At 35.0% G+C, this 17,430-nt stretch overlaps 1 protein-coding gene across 3 annotated transcripts in view; it reads right to left on the minus strand.

Annotated features, from left to right (window-relative positions):
* Window positions 1-1,000: 1,000 nt before the first annotated feature.
* Window positions 1,001-17,430, minus strand: part of LOC102808460 (kazrin-like) — a 61,275-nt gene continuing 44,845 nt past the window's right edge. For all 3 annotated transcript variants that reach the window (XM_085490574.1, XM_085490573.1, XM_085490575.1), the window contains exons 3-14: window positions 16,804-16,900; window positions 14,770-14,976; window positions 13,316-13,623; window positions 12,687-12,987; window positions 11,817-12,026; window positions 11,214-11,410; window positions 10,485-10,597; window positions 9,818-10,052; window positions 7,674-7,775; window positions 6,975-7,141; window positions 6,558-6,693; window positions 1,001-5,375 (exon numbers count right to left, since the gene is read on the minus strand). In XM_085490574.1, coding sequence (XP_085346700.1) covers window positions 5,244-5,375; window positions 6,558-6,693; window positions 6,975-7,141; window positions 7,674-7,775; window positions 9,818-10,052; window positions 10,485-10,597; window positions 11,214-11,410; window positions 11,817-12,026; window positions 12,687-12,987; window positions 13,316-13,623; window positions 14,770-14,976; window positions 16,804-16,900 — 2,205 coding nt within the window. In that variant the 3' untranslated portion in view covers window positions 1,001-5,243. The remainder of the gene's footprint in view (window positions 5,376-6,557; window positions 6,694-6,974; window positions 7,142-7,673; window positions 7,776-9,817; window positions 10,053-10,484; window positions 10,598-11,213; window positions 11,411-11,816; window positions 12,027-12,686; window positions 12,988-13,315; window positions 13,624-14,769; window positions 14,977-16,803; window positions 16,901-17,430) is intronic.

The raw sequence follows: 17,430 nt of genomic DNA on the forward strand, positions 1-17,430 counted from the left end.
AATCAGTTTATAAACACAAATCTTCATTTTCTTGCATTTAAGTGGTGTGATGACCACCTTCTTTGAAAGGTTTTAATTTTTCAAACTCCAGAGTCAACTGTTTCCCCTTTCACAAAGATAAACTGCATAACATTTTCCAAAATGTTGATAAGAAAATTATGTACATTTTATAGAAATAGAAAAATATTGCATGAACATTTTTGTCGTAAATTATGGCATTCCTTCAGCTACACGAGACTGCCCTCTATGGTCAACTTGCTGATATACATTGGCCACAGGAGGGCGCTACATGCCTTAGATTTCAAATTATATTGAATGGAATGCGTTGTTTGTGGGGTTTGTCATTAATTATCACATATGTTAATGTTGAAGCACTTATTGTTAAATATTAACTCTAGTGATGCCGTTACGATAACAATATTAAGATGTTTCACAGCCATATATGATGGGGTGGGTTAGTAATATAATGTTAGACAGCAAAATAAGACTGCATCAGCGTTCTATAAATTTAAGGTCTTTTACTGTCAGTTTAATCTGTTCTCTGCACATTGTACCAGTTTGCTAACAAAAAGAGAGTCCAGTTTTTTTGAGCTGAAAAGTAAACAATTCAAGAGAAATTATCTGAATGACATAGTTCTTCCCAAACGAAGATTTTAGTAAAATAATTTGTGCACATTTTTGCATTCTCTAGAATGTTAACTTTGTATCAAATCAACAATTTCCTATTGTTTACAAGTTTTTGAACAAAAGTTTGCAGGTTTATTTTGTGAAAATTTTGGTGTTCAACTGGTTAAAAAGTTTGAAACTGATGTGAAATCTTTAGATTATGAAGAGTGCCCTCTATTTGGGAATATAATCCAGCAAGGTCACTCCTACGAGACTGCAGAACTTTGTTGACTTAACCATCTGCCTCCACTCATTTGTATCAGTCCATGTTCTAAATATCTGAATTCTTAACTTTCTACCACCCATCCACACTTGAACGATACATGATATATACTTTGAGTTACAGTATGGAGATTTATTCACCAAATATTCGTGAGAACATAGTTACATCTTCATGGCAACATGCAAATGATACATACCAAAAATTTGACAAGATAACTACAAAACAGTGGCTGTGACAATAACAAACTCTCAATAAAAATTAAAAACAAAAAAGTTACTGAAAATGAAAATACGCAAACGATGTGAAGGCAACATTCAGACAAGCTAACATTTAGCTCATATATAAATAATTTATTATATTCAATTTTTAGTTTATTTCACGATTGTTGAAGGTTTCCATTCAAGGGGACTATAAAAACGAAAGCTTACCACTTATTACCCTAGAGGGCGGCCTTCCAATTTCTATCTAATACTGACACCAGTTATTGCTCTCGGAGCTTGACAGTAAGAGAGGCTAAGTGTACATAGTACCGTAGACAAAAATAAAATGCAGGAAACTGACAAAGACGGGGGTGATATAAGAAGTAATAAAACATTAAAAATGGCATATAATTATTTTAAAATGAAAGACGGTAGACAACCGATAATGAATTCTCCAAGCATCGACTATTGGTGGTGTGCTTGTGGCATTTTAAATCAGTCCTTGTCAAACATTTTAATACTCAAATCTGTGGGATGATGCTTTATGTTTTTGGAATCCACTCTATTATTCACACCTTACAATATAATAAAACATAGATCATAGAACGTTCAGCGGGAGAAATTCAAGAGTTGAAAATTATCTGCATAAATCACAAAAAAACAAAAGAATAATGGTGAAGTGAATTAATAATGATCTGTTTGACTTTCTCCTGTTTTGAGTATGACTAAAGTTTGTGTGGCAGAGACTGACTACTGAATTGATGCTTGGAGAATGTTAATAACGGTTCCATGAGATTTGAACGACCACTGTGGCACAGAAAATGGACGTATTATTTAACTTATTGATGTACGTATATCTGTCAAAATCCCTCCCTCCCTTCCTCTCTATCCAACTCGGCAAATAATCAAAAAACAAATCACCACCTTAATTAGAAAATGAAAATTAAATTGGAAGTGGGGCCCCTGAATCTGAATCTCATCTGCCGACTTAAAATTTACCACCAAAATTTACATAAATTCACAACCTTCAATAATCTCTGAATATTTAAGGAAAACTTACACATAAAAATGTTTTCATAAAATTAATGTCTTTTTTTCTATCTCAATTTTATAATTCTTGGGCACCTGTCCCAAGAAGGAAAATAGAATCTGAAAATTGTAAGAATTTGTTAAATTTTTTTAACGAATTAAAGATCTGGTAAGTGACATTACATGATTTGATTGGGAACAACTGGTCACATGATGGTTTCAACATGATCAAAAGATGTTGATTGATCATAGCTGAAACATCAGAGCATGTGGTGTATATCATTCATTCCCAGCCATCAATCTGCCAATCCGAGCAGAGCTAGTACACCATGTGATGTCAATCAGCCAATCCTAGCAGAGCTAGTACACCATGTGATGCCAATCAGCCAATCCTAGCAGAGCTAGTACACCATGTGATGTCAATCAGCCAATCCTAGCAGAGCTAGTACACCATGTGATGCCAATCAGCCAATCCTAGCAGAGCTAGTACACCATGTGATGCCAATCAGCCAATCCTAGCAGAGCTAGTACACCATGTGATGTCACTCGTCAAATCACAAAGATGGGCTGACAATGGAAGCCCTAAAATAAAAAAAGAATACAAGCTGCAAAGCACATGTACAGTATTTCTAGAAATTTGTAGAAGAAATAACGTTTTTCATTTAGACATGTTCACCAAAATAATCTGCAACAAAAATATATATAATTTACTATTCAGTGAACGTGACCGTAAATGCTGCATACTTGCTGTATTGCAATCCAAATTAGTGATAAAATAATACATTTCTTTGGTTTTCAAATCTTTGTAATATGTACTCCTGTAATCCAAAGTAAATTTATACATAGAACCATTATATTCATTCAATCCTATACTTTTTACAGCTCACAGGTATATGTGCTCTCTGCAGTTAATGAAGGTGCAAAGAGTCTGGTATACCCACAACTGCGAAATATTACTATAACACTTTGTTCTAGCTCAAGATAACCCGACCAAACTGAAACACCCTGCTAGCTCGATTGAACCCAATCAAACAGAACACCCTGCTAGCCCAACTGAACCCATCCATACTAAAACATCCCATGTTAGCCCAGTTATTAATGTAATCTTACTAAAACTTCCTGTCCAGCCAAACTAAGCCCATCCTTACATAAACAGCCTAAGTTTGCCCAACCAAACCAACTACTAGTATACTAAAACACCCTGCATTAGCCCAACTATAAACGTAATTATTTATATATGCCAGTGTTATACAGTTTCTCAACCCTACTGTACCATCCAGTACTATCCTTTTGTTTGTACTATAACAGCCAGCAACAGCCCACTTTATCCCAGCATACTGTAACAACCATCGATAGCCCACTCTACCCCACCATACCATAACAGCCTGCGATAACCCACTCTATCCCACCATACTATAACAGCCTGCGATAGCCCACTCAACCCCACCATACCATACCAGCCTGCGATAACCCACTCTACCCCGCCATACTATGACAGCCTGCGATAACCCACTCTACCCCACCATACCATACCATACCATACTATGACAGCCTGCGATAACCCACTCTACCCCACCATACTATGACAGCCTGCGATAACCCACTCTACCCCACCATACCATACCATACCATACCATACCATGACAGCCTGCAATAACCCACTCTACCCCACCATACCATACTATGACAGCCTGCGATAACCCACTCTACCCCACCATACCATAACAGCCTGTATTAGCCTACTCTACCCCACCGTACTATGACACAGCCTGCGATAACCCACTCTACCCCACCACACAGTGATAGACTATGTGATAGCCAAACTCCATGTGATAACAATTAAACCCAACCCTGCTGTGTGAGGCGTTTCGCAGCCATTCCCTGGAGTTCTAATTGCACCTCAACAACACCACAACGTCCATGACAGGGACAATACAATATAAAAATATACATGGCTCAGTGTGTATGTGTTCCAAAACATAATGTGTTATTCAGAATTTCATCAGTATAAGAAACCACATACATCTGTGATTTAAAACTCATCAGCATTACCTACACAGTTATGCACTAAAACTAAAACTAGATTTGGTAAAAACATAACAAAATAAGCTGTAACTACCATACAAATAATGTTTATATACAGAACGTAGGAATATATCTGGACCCCTATTTTCTTAATCGAGGAAGTCCAGACTTGAATGGCAGTTGAAGACTGAAACAGTGATTCTTTTCATTTATAAACCAATGTCAAAATATTACGGCAGTCGATATAAGCTACAGAGCCATCATATTTCCCACGTTTCGGCTCCAGACAATACCACTGAACGCAAGACTTCACCAACTCATCAGTTCTCCACAATTGTTGATCCGGAAAATACTACGGAGAGTTGTCCAAGATTCCAGATCTGGACATTACTATTAAACGTTGACTTTGCCATCTGGTGATTAGGTTACTGTGGTTACTAAGGTTCTTTGTTTCAACTGAATCACTAAATGCTGACTTCCGGAGTGAGGTCTCCACAATCAGGGAGAGCAGTATGGGGAGTGGCCCAAGATTCCAGATCTGGGTAATACTACTAAATGCTGAATGATCACGTTTCCCAGATTCCAGATCCGGGCAGTACCACTTTGCCATCTGGTGTGTTCTCCAGATCCCATATCCAGAAGGAACCACTGATCGAATGCCGACTTTAGTTATCGTGTAGGTTCCTCAACTTCAGGATCAGAATCAGTCAACACCAATGAAAGCCCACTTTGATTTGAAATGAGTTAATTTTACCATGATCATGATCGCCAAATATTTCCTACAATGCAATTTCTCGCGATTTGTTTATCTTGTTTATGGACAACTAAATGTTTGTCCGAGTTACATGATTCAAGACATTTGCAAACAGTTTCTCTAGTAAACAAAACGTTTAAAACTTCAAAACCTTTTTTTACTTTCACAGATCCAATCATACGGAAAACTTAACTTCGGAACTATCTAGTAATACATTCTGAGATCTTGCGACTACTGTTACTGGAATAAATACTTAACAAACCAACACATTCAATTATGATCGCTGGAGAACACCATTTCAATATAGGGGTGATGGCATTTTTGGGTGATACCATTATTTCGTAGGTTACACATTGCTACTCTCTGTAAGTTCCTGACTTTTAGATCTTTTCATTTTTGCCTCTTCTGGTGTTGCTTCAAACATATTCCTTTCCAGTTCAAATCTAGCTCGTCTGCCCAGAACTCTACCAAGGGAACCCTGTAGAGGCAAATTGCAGATAGTTACAGTCAGTTGCAATCATTCGACCTACTGTAGAATACTTTTTTTTCGCTTGGCATTAATCTTCGCTATTTTCGCTGAAGGAATTATTCAGTTAAAATAAAATCCAGCAAATATACCTTTTTTCAGTTACAGTCAGTTGCAATCATTCAACCTACTGTAGAATACTTTACTTTCGCTTGGCATTAATCTTCGCTATTTTCGCTGAAGGAATTATTCAGTTAAAATAAAATCCAGCAAATATACCTTTTTTCATATATTTTAGATTCAACTTGTCAAAAATCAGTGAAAATAAATTCCATACAATGCATTAAAAATGTCTTTTCAGCGAAAATTTATTCCAGCTAAAATAAAGTATTTTACAGTAATACACAGAGGTGAAGAAATTTACACCTTGGAGTATGTATCTGAGATACTTATTAGAATAGTTTACTACCATTAAAAAAATACTCAGAAATCCTTGAAATCCAGCAAGAAGAGTTGGGGGACTGTAAATTATGAAATAAAAATATTGGGTCACCAAACTAATTTTTCTACAATACGACCTGAAACTTTGATCAAAAATGTTTTTTTTTTTTTAATAGTTTACAGTTCATTCCTAGGGCAGAAACATTCCCTCGTATCTCAAAATTGTGTTTGGTGACCTATGCTGAAAAAATTATATGTAGTGTTATGAGGGGTACATATGACAAAAAGTTGCAGAATTTTGAATGTTATCCATGAAATAATGTATTTACATGGAATCTTATGGAAAATGTTTCATAATTGCCACTTTTTAGATTATTTTGCATGTGTTTACACATCGTTCTTTCTTCGTGAAAACTTCAAATATGAATGACGTGGATGTACGTGAATCTTCACACAATAATTCGTGAATAATTTACTGTGATCAATGCCTTAAATACATGGAAATATCCCCAAAATACTTTTGTGTCTGTTAAATCACATATGATGTTTTGAAGCCACTCTGATGCTTAGACCTTTGTTTTTCACGTTTTTACGTTCGAAATGTCCTACTGTTACTAATGAAGCGAAGTTATAACATACAAGCCTGTATAAATTATGTTCTTTTTTAGAAATGTTATTTTGTAATTAGATTTTGAAATTCAGTACCATTTTTGTATCAACATCCACTCTGACAGTCATGTGTACATAACTTACCCTGAAACTATATCTTTTCTTCTCTTCGTCTTGGTAACCACCTTTGTATGACCTGACAAACGATTTACCAACTGAGCCGGAGGAACCTTTTTTCTTGTTGCCTAGCAATGACATCCCAGTAGCTTCCAACACACCTCTGTATCAACAAAAACAAATGTTTACATAAATGTAGTACAAAGCCAACACAATAAATCTTTGTTAAAAAAACAAGACATTATTTAATACTCAAATCACCAATTTGAAAAAAAGAAATATTCAGAATATCACTAAATGAAAAAAATTGCATGGTAAATATGAAACATTCTGAGAGTAAGTTTCGGAACAAAATCATATGAAAAGTTGAGGTTTCAGAGATTTCCATGTGACTAGTATTTTTTGAGTCTGTGTATATGGATATGCTTCCAGAGCCTTACTTACCTAGCTGGAGTAATCAATCCATTTAATTCTGTCTGAAGATGCCGCCTAATAATATTTTTTGTTGAAGGGATTCCTAATGCTGCGGCCATGGCATCAGAATTGAAAGACGGTTCAAGTACTAATAATGCTCCGTGTACTCCACTATCTAATAAATTATCAGCATATTCCTAGACAAGAAAACACATTTTATTATAAAAACTATGTGTATTAGAAAAATCTTACGTAACAGTTATTTCAATATTTCAAGCACAGTGATATCACATACTTTGCTTTTGTAGGAAACAACAAAATTAACACCCATATGCAAATCAGCCACAATGCTAAAAAAAAACACTGAACACCCTACTTTACTGTTTGAATTGGTTTTTCACACAATGCTACATGCTGGTCTAGTTACAGATTAGTCTAGTCTCTGTAGTTGATACCTTCACAATTTACTGTAAGCTCCATTTATAGGCAAGGGGTGAATTTTTTGTTCTTGGGAATAAAAAACAAACATTACTACTATTCCTCTTGACCATGTAAGGCCAAGAGTTATGTTTCCGGTCTGTGAGTGTATCACCAAAGGAATTGGCGACCAGGGTTTTTCCCCCCACAAAGTTCTGCACAGCACAGCGCCCTCTGTTGATAATTTGAAAAAATCTGCAAAATTTGTGTCCCATCGAATATTTTAGTAAAAAAAGACATATCAAGACCTACCTTTAAGTCTATAGATTTGGCCCATTTAATAACTCGATGGTTCGTCCACACCAATGGATCAACATCAATTTCTTCACAAGATGCCCTTCTCTCCATCAAAATCTGAAATATAAATAAACAGTCACAAAGTGGCAAGTTTGTCAGCAATGATGGAAATTACTTTTTTTCATCAAATTAGTCCTTGAAACACAAAACACTGGGTGATTCTGCATTATGCATGAATGTAAAAACAGGACAAACAAAGGTCATAATGTCGTAGTGGAGTAAAAACAGTGCATGCGATACAACAAATGCAAAATAATTTTCTTGGGCATTTCCACGCTCAATAATGTGCTATACACATTTGATGTAGTAATGGTATCTCAATGCTATATTCCCATATTAGGATTGTCATTTCAACATTAAATTATAGATTTAGGTTCAAAATCAAATCATTTGATTTTTGTGGCAGATGTTCAATTTGCACATTTCATCTACCCCAGTATTACGTAAAAACTTTCTATTACCAGGTCATATGAGAGTTGGTATTCAGTCAGTACTATTTGAATGGGTTGATTTCTTAGAACGTTAATTTTGTTGTAATCCATATTTTTTCTGCACTTTTTTTCTTATATGCTTCAATATTTTTAGTAATGAATCTTAATTTTGGAGCCAACAGACAAAATTCGAGGCAATTTTCAGTTTTTACTCAACGAATTTGGCTATTTTTGTCCCAATCTCCCGAAGGTAAGTGGAGACTATAAATGGGACTATTTTGTGAATTTGTGCTGAAAAATGGGAACTGGTGGTGAAAAGGTTAAGTCCATCACTAACATCACATTCTCTCAACTACATGAAAGAACGCAGAGAAACTCGCAAATGGGCACATCAGGTCTATGATGATAAAGCTAGAAAGGAAATTTTCTTAGAATATAAATAAATACAAGCAGCCTCTCGGCTGAGATAGCTCCGCTGTTACCAATGCACATTTCAATTAAAGAACAGAAGATATCATTAGAAAATGAACAATATGTTTTTAACAAGAATTCAAAAATATCACTTTTTACCAAAAATGACAAAAATAATCATCAAAATTAGATAATTGAAGATATCACCACGAAATTAACAAATCTGAAAGAGGTCCACATGTAGTACCTATATATGTAATATAAAAGCAATCAGACTTGCGGTTCTTAACAAGAAGTCGAAAATATCACATTTTAACAAAAATTACAAAAATATTCACTAAAATTAGAGAATTGAAGATATCATCACGAAATGAACACATCTGAAAGAGGTCCACATGTAATACCTATATATGTAATATCACAGGAATTGGACTTGCGGTTTTTAACAAGAAATCGAATATATCACTTTTTACCAAAAATGACAAAAATATTCACCAAAATTAGAGAATTAAAGATATCATTACAAAATGAACAAATCTGAGAGAGGTTCACATGTAATACCTATATATGTAATATCAAAGCAATTGGACTTGCGGTTTTTAACAAGAAGTCGAAAATATCACTTTTTACCAAAAATGACAAAAATATTCACTAAAATTAGAGAATTAAAGATATCATCATGAAATGAACAAATCTAAGAGAGGTCTACCCAAGGTACATATACACCAAGTATCAAAGCATTCAGGCTTATAGTTTTCAAGAAGAAGTCGAAAAAGTAAAACATTGACACGAACGACGATGGACAATCACTCATATGATAAGCTCTGCTCGACAAAGTCAACAGCGGAGCTAAAAATCAGCTGTATACTGACTAATGACTAATTTCCACTGGGTTTAAATTTCGCTGATTTACCATTTCAGGCATATTCAGTGGGTTTTAAATTCACGGTTTTATCATTTAGATAAATTTTACATATTCACTGGGTTTTAATTTAGTGCATTTTCCAAGACAGCGAAATAAGCAAAATTAACACTCAGTAAATAATTAATCGTTTTACAGTAGGTGCTATATACATGTGAATTCATGTACACTTTACTAATATACCTGTGTATTCATTTCATACTTCACTGGTAACTCTGGTTCAGTTTCGAATGAATTAATAAATAAAATTTTCAAAAAATACATCAGATCTTTTTAAGATAAAGTAGAATGTTACAACAAAGACCCAATAAGCATTGCAGATCATTATGACTAACCTCCTTATCAAAGTTTAACCTCCTTAGTAGCTCAATACCATGCAGTAAACTCGCTTGGTGGAATTTTCTCGTTACATTCAGATGTTTATCTAAATCTTTTTTGCTGAGAACGTTTAGAACCCGTCCATCTACGAGCTGTTCTTCGAACATCAACGAATGCTGACCAAGGCCGAGGTCATTCAACCAATTTCTTGCCACCCATTCATGGTCCATTTCACCAGCTTTTGGATATTTACTACAAAATTAAAAAAAAATGTACGTTTCCCATATCAGGCCACATTCATCAAAAGTAATTAGAAAGAGCTGCCTCGTTCTTTCACAAGCAATATTCACAAAAATCTCGCACGTTCAAAGAAAAAAAAATGGCACGTAATAGTTTGTCAGTGAAAATGCAATGGCAGTTCCTCGTTATTATAGTGGAAATTTACAGATCGTGACTTGCTTATTAGATCAGTGTCATGGGAAGAAAAAACGCAACATAGCAACATTATGCAAGTCTCAAACACGCACTAAATTCAGTGCTAAAAAAAACACAAACACTTCAATATGATGTAACAAATCAATCAACATTTCAATGACAGTAGAGAGTCCAGATAAACAAAATAAACAATTATTGAGCACAGACACACACATACAGTCAGTATTGATTACACACATGGTGATTTACCTTTCAACATCTTCTCTTTCTTCCTCTATAGCTAGTCTTAGTTTTCTGTGATGTAATGTGTTGTTTATGCCCAACGCTACGTCAAGTTCGGCATCAGTCAAACCGAGTAGAACCTAACAATCAATCACATTATACATGTGCTGTTTTATTCTGTCATTATACATAACTGCGTGGACATTATATTTTGAGGGCTCAGATCAGAATAATCAAAACCAACTTAGAATGACACATCTGAAGAAAGAATTCCAACTTTACTACAGTATATTATCGAGTAAACGTAGCTGTCAACAACAAAAATTAACTCAACCAACTACGATTGGCAACACAAAATCTTTGTGATATTGGATGTTAATGAAAATAATGAAAAAAAAAATTTAATGGGTAAACATTATATTAGAAAGGAGAAATATGATGTCTAGTTCACATCCAAGGATGGATTAAATTAAGGGTCTGCAACACACATGAATGGTGGCCTGTATTGTGGATCCCACCGAAAAGACGAGGAATTCACGTCATGGACGTAATATAAGCTGATTATCACACTGATCATAAGAATGTTAATCATTCACTAGTACTGTATTTTATATTTCCAAAAATGTGCAGTCATCTCATTATTTATTGTGATCACTGGTATCTTCATCTTATATCACCATGTTTACCTACTCGCAAATGCAAAAAAAAAAATAACAGGTTACACGAAATACTGATCATTGTTCAAAATAATCCTACCTTTCCACTCTTGATGTTAGTAGCACACATCTTTGTATACTTTGGCATATGCATTGTGCATTCTAGCCATGACGATACCATGCTAGAACTCCATTTGATCATTGCCGTCTGTTTACACTCCTCCACTAACAATAGCTTATCGTCTTGACTCAGATCTAAACTGGAGTCTCTCTGTTCCATACTGGCTGTTGGAGTATCTAAGAATGAAAACAGCAATGACAAAAAAAGATAGGCAAATGTTGATAATGGAAGCAAAATAGCATGAAAAACAGGAGGATTTCATTCTTTAACTATAGAGGGCACCACACACAAATTTACCTTTAATTTACAGGAAAAATCCAGCTATTAACATAATGCTCCCAGAAGAAAAAGCTCTATATCACTTTTTATTTTCTAGATATTTAACTTTTTATCAGTATTATGGAGTCTACCATTTTAATTCTCCAGCAAAGGATTATTGGTAAAGTATGACATCATAGGCACTGTTGTGAAAAATTGACCCCCCCTTTGAACCCATATATTTTACCGCCAGCATTTAGATGCAGCACTTCGAGCATTATTAGGTATTTTTAAATAATTTTAAGTAGCAATCCCAATACTTACCTTCATACACTAAAGCTTCTAGTATTTTTTTATTTTTCCCTCGACCAAACACTTTTGATAATGAGCCAAAAGCTCCACTCTTTTTCTTCTTTCGTTTTTTCTTATCTTCATGCGTGCCACTGCTATCAACGACATCAAGGTCCTCCGTTGATTTAGACGTGTCACATTCCGGTGCAGTGTGGATAGAGTCTTGGCCATCATCTGTTATATCTAAAATGAGTAAAATCATTGCTTTATATGTATTCATGGGGCCGAAGCTTTGTCACAGAACATTCTATGTTGGTTGGAAGCAAGATGCTGTGGAACGCCAGTCAAACAGCACAAACTCAAATTTGAAATAGTCCTGAGCAAAATTTATATATGTTGCACATGTAGGGGTAATCTTGTTACGGTAGAATATTCAGAGAAGTCTCAGCAACTATCCCAAAGTACAGATTACCGTTCGAAAAAATGACTTATTTTTCCCTGACAATGATTGGCTACTGAAGAGGTTTTTATCTGGAAGCAGAGGATAAATAATTAGGAACCATTAGATATTCCTGATTGTGATTGGTTATTGACAAAGGTTAATCCATTTTATTCAGGGGGATATAGGGTAAATATTGAGGGACCTATTAGATATTCCTAATTGTGACTGGTTATTGACAGAGGTTGATCCATTTTATTCAGGGGGATATAGGGTAAATATTGAGGGACCTATTAGATATTCCTGATTGTGATTGGTTATTGACAGAGGTTGATCCATTTTATTCAGGGGGATATAGGGTAAATATTGAGGGACCTATTAGATATTCCTGATTGTGATTGGTTATTGACAGAGGTTGATCCATTTTATTCAGGGGGATATAGGGTAAATATTGAGGCACCTACCTGATATCCCTGATTGTGAGAGATGGCTTCTGGCAGTATGAGGAGGTGAAACAATGTGAGCTAGTGATGCTGGAGGATGAACTATTGCTGGACTTTCAAAATTGGAGAAATGTAACTCTCCTATTGGTGCCTCAGAACTGGGACTCATGGTACCAGATATACAGGATATGTCCCTTGTGGTAATAGCACCTGGCGTAGTACCTGCAGTAGAGTGTGGTGTGCCGCGAGTCGCCACACCTTGTAGTTCCCTGGGTGTGCTACTATACCGTTCTGACCTTTCTAATTCCAACTGTCTTTTAGCCTGAAATACAAATAATTTTTCACAACCAATTCCCTCTTTTCATCACAAATTCACAAAATAGTCCTGTTTATATTCTGCACTTTTTTTTCAAAAGATTGGAACAAAAGTGGCCAAAAACAAAAATTTACTCAAATTTTTTCTGTTGGCTCCAAAATTAGGGTTCATATTTAGAAATATTGAAGAATACAAGAAAAAAGTGCAGACAAAATTTAGGTGAGAAAGTCTTGTGGTGGAAAGGTTAACACATATGCAGTCAATGCCCTATGGAAATGCCAATGTGGTGGTAAAACATTTTTATAAACCCTAATTCCATACAAATCAATCTTACCTCTCGAAGTTCATCTTCTAACCTTGATAAATATTTGTTTTTGTGTTCCATTTGTTCTCGTAGCAGGACACACCGCTCAGCTTCATCTCGCGCTCGTTTTAAAATTTCCCACCTATTTTTTTCAGCTTCTTCTTTTTCAAGAACTAATTGTCTCATACTGTTGTCGCTTTCCTCCACTTGGTATTCATAATTTCGTATAAAATCCCGTAGTTCCTCATCTTTGGCTTCCAGTGCAGAATAAAGCTGTTTCATTTGTTGTAAAAGTTCAACTTTGTCAGTTTTAAGTTTTTTTCTGTCATTTTTCATTGCTGAAGAAAAAAAAAACATTCATAAAAAAACTTATAAATGACAACCCCTAACTCACTTCAAGGTTTTTTAACCTCTCTAATTGTCTCAAAATTCACCAATAATTTTGATACTAAGGAAGACATCGTCTTTCTGTGTGTAAATAATGAGGTCATACTTGTGCCACAATACATTGAAGCTGATGCCATGAGACTGCGAAGCTGATGCCACAATGACGAGAAGTTGATGCCACAATGACGAGAAGTTGATGCCACAATGACGAGAAGTTGATACCACAATGACGAGAAGCTGATGCCACAATGATGCGATGCTGATGCCACAATGACGAGAAGTTGATGCCACAATGACGAGAAGCTGATGCCACAATGACGCGATGCTGATGCCACAATGATGTGATGCCACAATGATGCGATGCTGATGCCACAATGATGCGATGCTGAAGCCATAATGAGGCGACAATGAAGCCATGCGTAGGCGACAATGATGCCACAAATGCCAAAGCTTATGCGAGAACTGTACTGTATGCAATGCTGAGAAACAACTTTTTTTGGTTGAAATTTCAAAATTCCAATAAAGATGCTAGAATACCCTATAACAATTGCAGGGTTCATTCTACAACATTATAGAGTAGAGTCCCCTAAACTCTCTAATTTTTCATAAACAATAAATACCATGATGGTGATAAACATACTGTAAAACATGTCTTTTTCGCAAATATGTCTTTTTAGCGCAATTTAGCGAGAGAACTAATTCGCTAATTTAATGTCTCTAATGACTTCATTATAAATTCAAAATGGCAGCCAAACAACGTCTTTTACTCCACACACACACACACACACACACACACACACATGTAATAATCTGGAGCACTTCCTTATAACACTTGACAGTTTTTCTTTGTTTTTATGGAGGTGATAACTGTGCATTTGCTTTGGCAGGCAACAGACAAGTATTGTGAAATCAGGAAATCAACAAAGACGAGAGATTCACTAAATCAACATTTCGCTATTACATCATTTTACCACAATTCGCTAAAATAGTATGTCACTTTTTCAACATGTTTTACAGTACTCCACTGTTATGCAAATATGCCACATTGCTATTCTGGGAGTGGGGGTGGGGTGGGGGGTATACTGACGGAAACTCACCGGTTAAAGCTTCTTTAGCTCTGGCTAACTCATGTTCTGTTTGGGTAAGTTGTATTTTTAATTCTCCAGCGCTTGGAATCTCCATCGGCATCTGGTCTAGGTATCGCAACTCGTCTAACTGCTTCAATAGTTTTTTCTTTTCTCTTTCAAGCTGCGTGTTCTTTTCCCGTAATTTGATGAGTTCATGCTGTTGTATTTTGTACGTATCTAGGTAGATGATAAAATAGTATTAAGTACATCATTATTTAATCTAATGAATTTGCTCTATTACTCATGCATGCCGCAGCGATCTAAAGTCATATTTACAACTACAATATATGGAATTCTAATAGAGTTGTGCTTTGAACAGATCAAATAGGGTATACAGTTGGACAGAGTCCCTACAGGTGTGAACTAATCAAATTTTGGATATTATTACGGACTTTCTGACCCTTTGAAAGCAGAAGTCAACTTTTCAAAATATTAACATGTATAAGACTTGAAGCTAATTATAAATTATGATAAATTGTTTTAATACATAAAACATGCACAATAAGAATATCATTGTTATATGTAATCACAGAAACAGGACAAACAAAAGTCATAGAATTGTAGTGACGTATTTTAGGAGTATTTTTTTCAATTTTAATGAAGTAAGCGTATTTCAACACAATATTTCTCTTTCAAAGACTTACAATTGACATTGAGCTATATAAAAGAAAATTCAAAATCAAATCGTTCTTCAAATTGAATTTTGAGGTTCAGTCAGCACCTTTTACACAATGTGAGAGATCTTGCAGGAAAACCACCTACTATAAAGAGGTTGATTATTCACTGGGTTTTAATTTTGCTTATTTCGCTGACTGGAAAATGCGCTATTATAAAATTAAAACCCAGTGAATATGTAAAATTTAGCATAGAACACATTATCTAAATGATAAAACCGTGAATTTAAAACCCACTGAATATGCCTGAAATGGTAAATCAGTGAAATTTAAACCCAGTGAAAATTAGTCATTTTACAGTATTAGTAAAAAGCTCCAAAAACGCACAAAAAAACCCAATCTGGCAACAAAAACATCAAAAGCATTGTACAGTTGTCAATGAGAAAAAAAAAAAATAATTAATTATTCAGGAGGCATTGTTGTCAAATGTATTTTTCAGAAATTGCGAGAGGGGAATGGATATGTGTTTGTTACTCATCACAAAAATGAATTTGTATTCATTATTGTTATTTTTAAATTTGTTATTATTTTTTTCAGCCTCAGTGAATAATAGCATAAGTAACATAAGTGAATACATCACGCACAGCACTAAGTGCACGCATGTAGCTAAGCAAGTTAATTGGAGTGATTTCTATTTGGCCGCAAGGCATTTCTCAAAAAAGATGTCTAATTATAACCAAATTTAGTTCACATTGAAATCTGACAGAGCTGATTCAAGACACATGTTGCAACCAGCTGAGACGAAAGGTTTTCTAAACCCACTAAACAAACAATGGTGAAAAAAGGTGCGGCAGTAGAAACAACAAAATAATAATAATACTGAGAAAGAATTAGAAACGTATGAATAGTTGCTACAAACATGGGAAGAAAAGCTGAGAAATAACACTGAGTACATGCCCAAAATAAACACTTTGTTCATGCAAGTGTTAAAAACACATACTGCATGGTAGACTAAAATTAGTACATACCACACTAAATCACCTACACATGTAGCTGCATGAATTGGTATGTTATTATTTTGCTACTGATCACCCCTTCCAAAATGAATGTTTACATAACTCTTTGAGTGCCACAAGTTTTACAGATTTTACAAAGTTTTCTGCAGCTTCTATAATTTCTTTGTTCATTTTGGATCAAGTTTGTCATTGACTAGAAGTCTTTGATTTAAGGTTACAAAAAAAATTTAAAAAAAATTACCTCAATCTATTGTACGACTGGTGACAAAAGTTTTGTTTGGCGCTAAAAGGATTGATACTAACTGCCTAAAAGATGATGGGGAAGGGGCGACACTTGATTGAAAAATCTCTTGATAAAAGATTTTGTGAAATACCTTCTCTGTTATTTTCACTATCAGAGCTGAGTTCTGTAATTCTTTTATTGGTGTCTTCAAGCTCCGCACGTAGAACGCTCATGTCTTGATTGGCAGACTGAAAGATCAATCAGATTTATTTTGATCAAATGATCACAATTGATAGTAAGCAGCATTTTCACAAACACCTTTAACATAACATAAAACCTGTTATAAAACTATTCACTGCATACTTGCCAAACTTGCCAATTTATAAACTGAACAATTTTCCCAGTTTGGATTTGGTGTTCATGAGTTAGACAGGTTTTATAGTACTGTAAAGGGGTTAATTATTCACTGGGTTGGCTTATTTCGCTGACTGGAAAATACGCTAAATTAAAACCTAGTGAATATGTAAAATTTAGCATAGAACACGTTACCTAAAAGATAAAACTGTGAATTTAAAACCCACTGAATATGCCTGAAATGGTAAATCAGTGAAATTTGAACCCAGTGAAAATTAGTCATTAGAGACACATCTCGAATAGAAACACATCAATCGCATTTGTTGTAGGGATTATACTGAATTATTAAAATATTCCACATTTTTATAATTCTATAATTCATGTAAATCACATGCACTACTAACTACCAGAACAAATACGGCAG

The sequence above is a fragment of the Saccoglossus kowalevskii genome, chromosome 15 (genome assembly GCF_978046115.1).
Source record: "Saccoglossus kowalevskii chromosome 15, keSacKowa6.1, whole genome shotgun sequence".
Classification (NCBI taxonomy): Eukaryota; Metazoa; Hemichordata; class Enteropneusta; family Harrimaniidae; genus Saccoglossus; species Saccoglossus kowalevskii.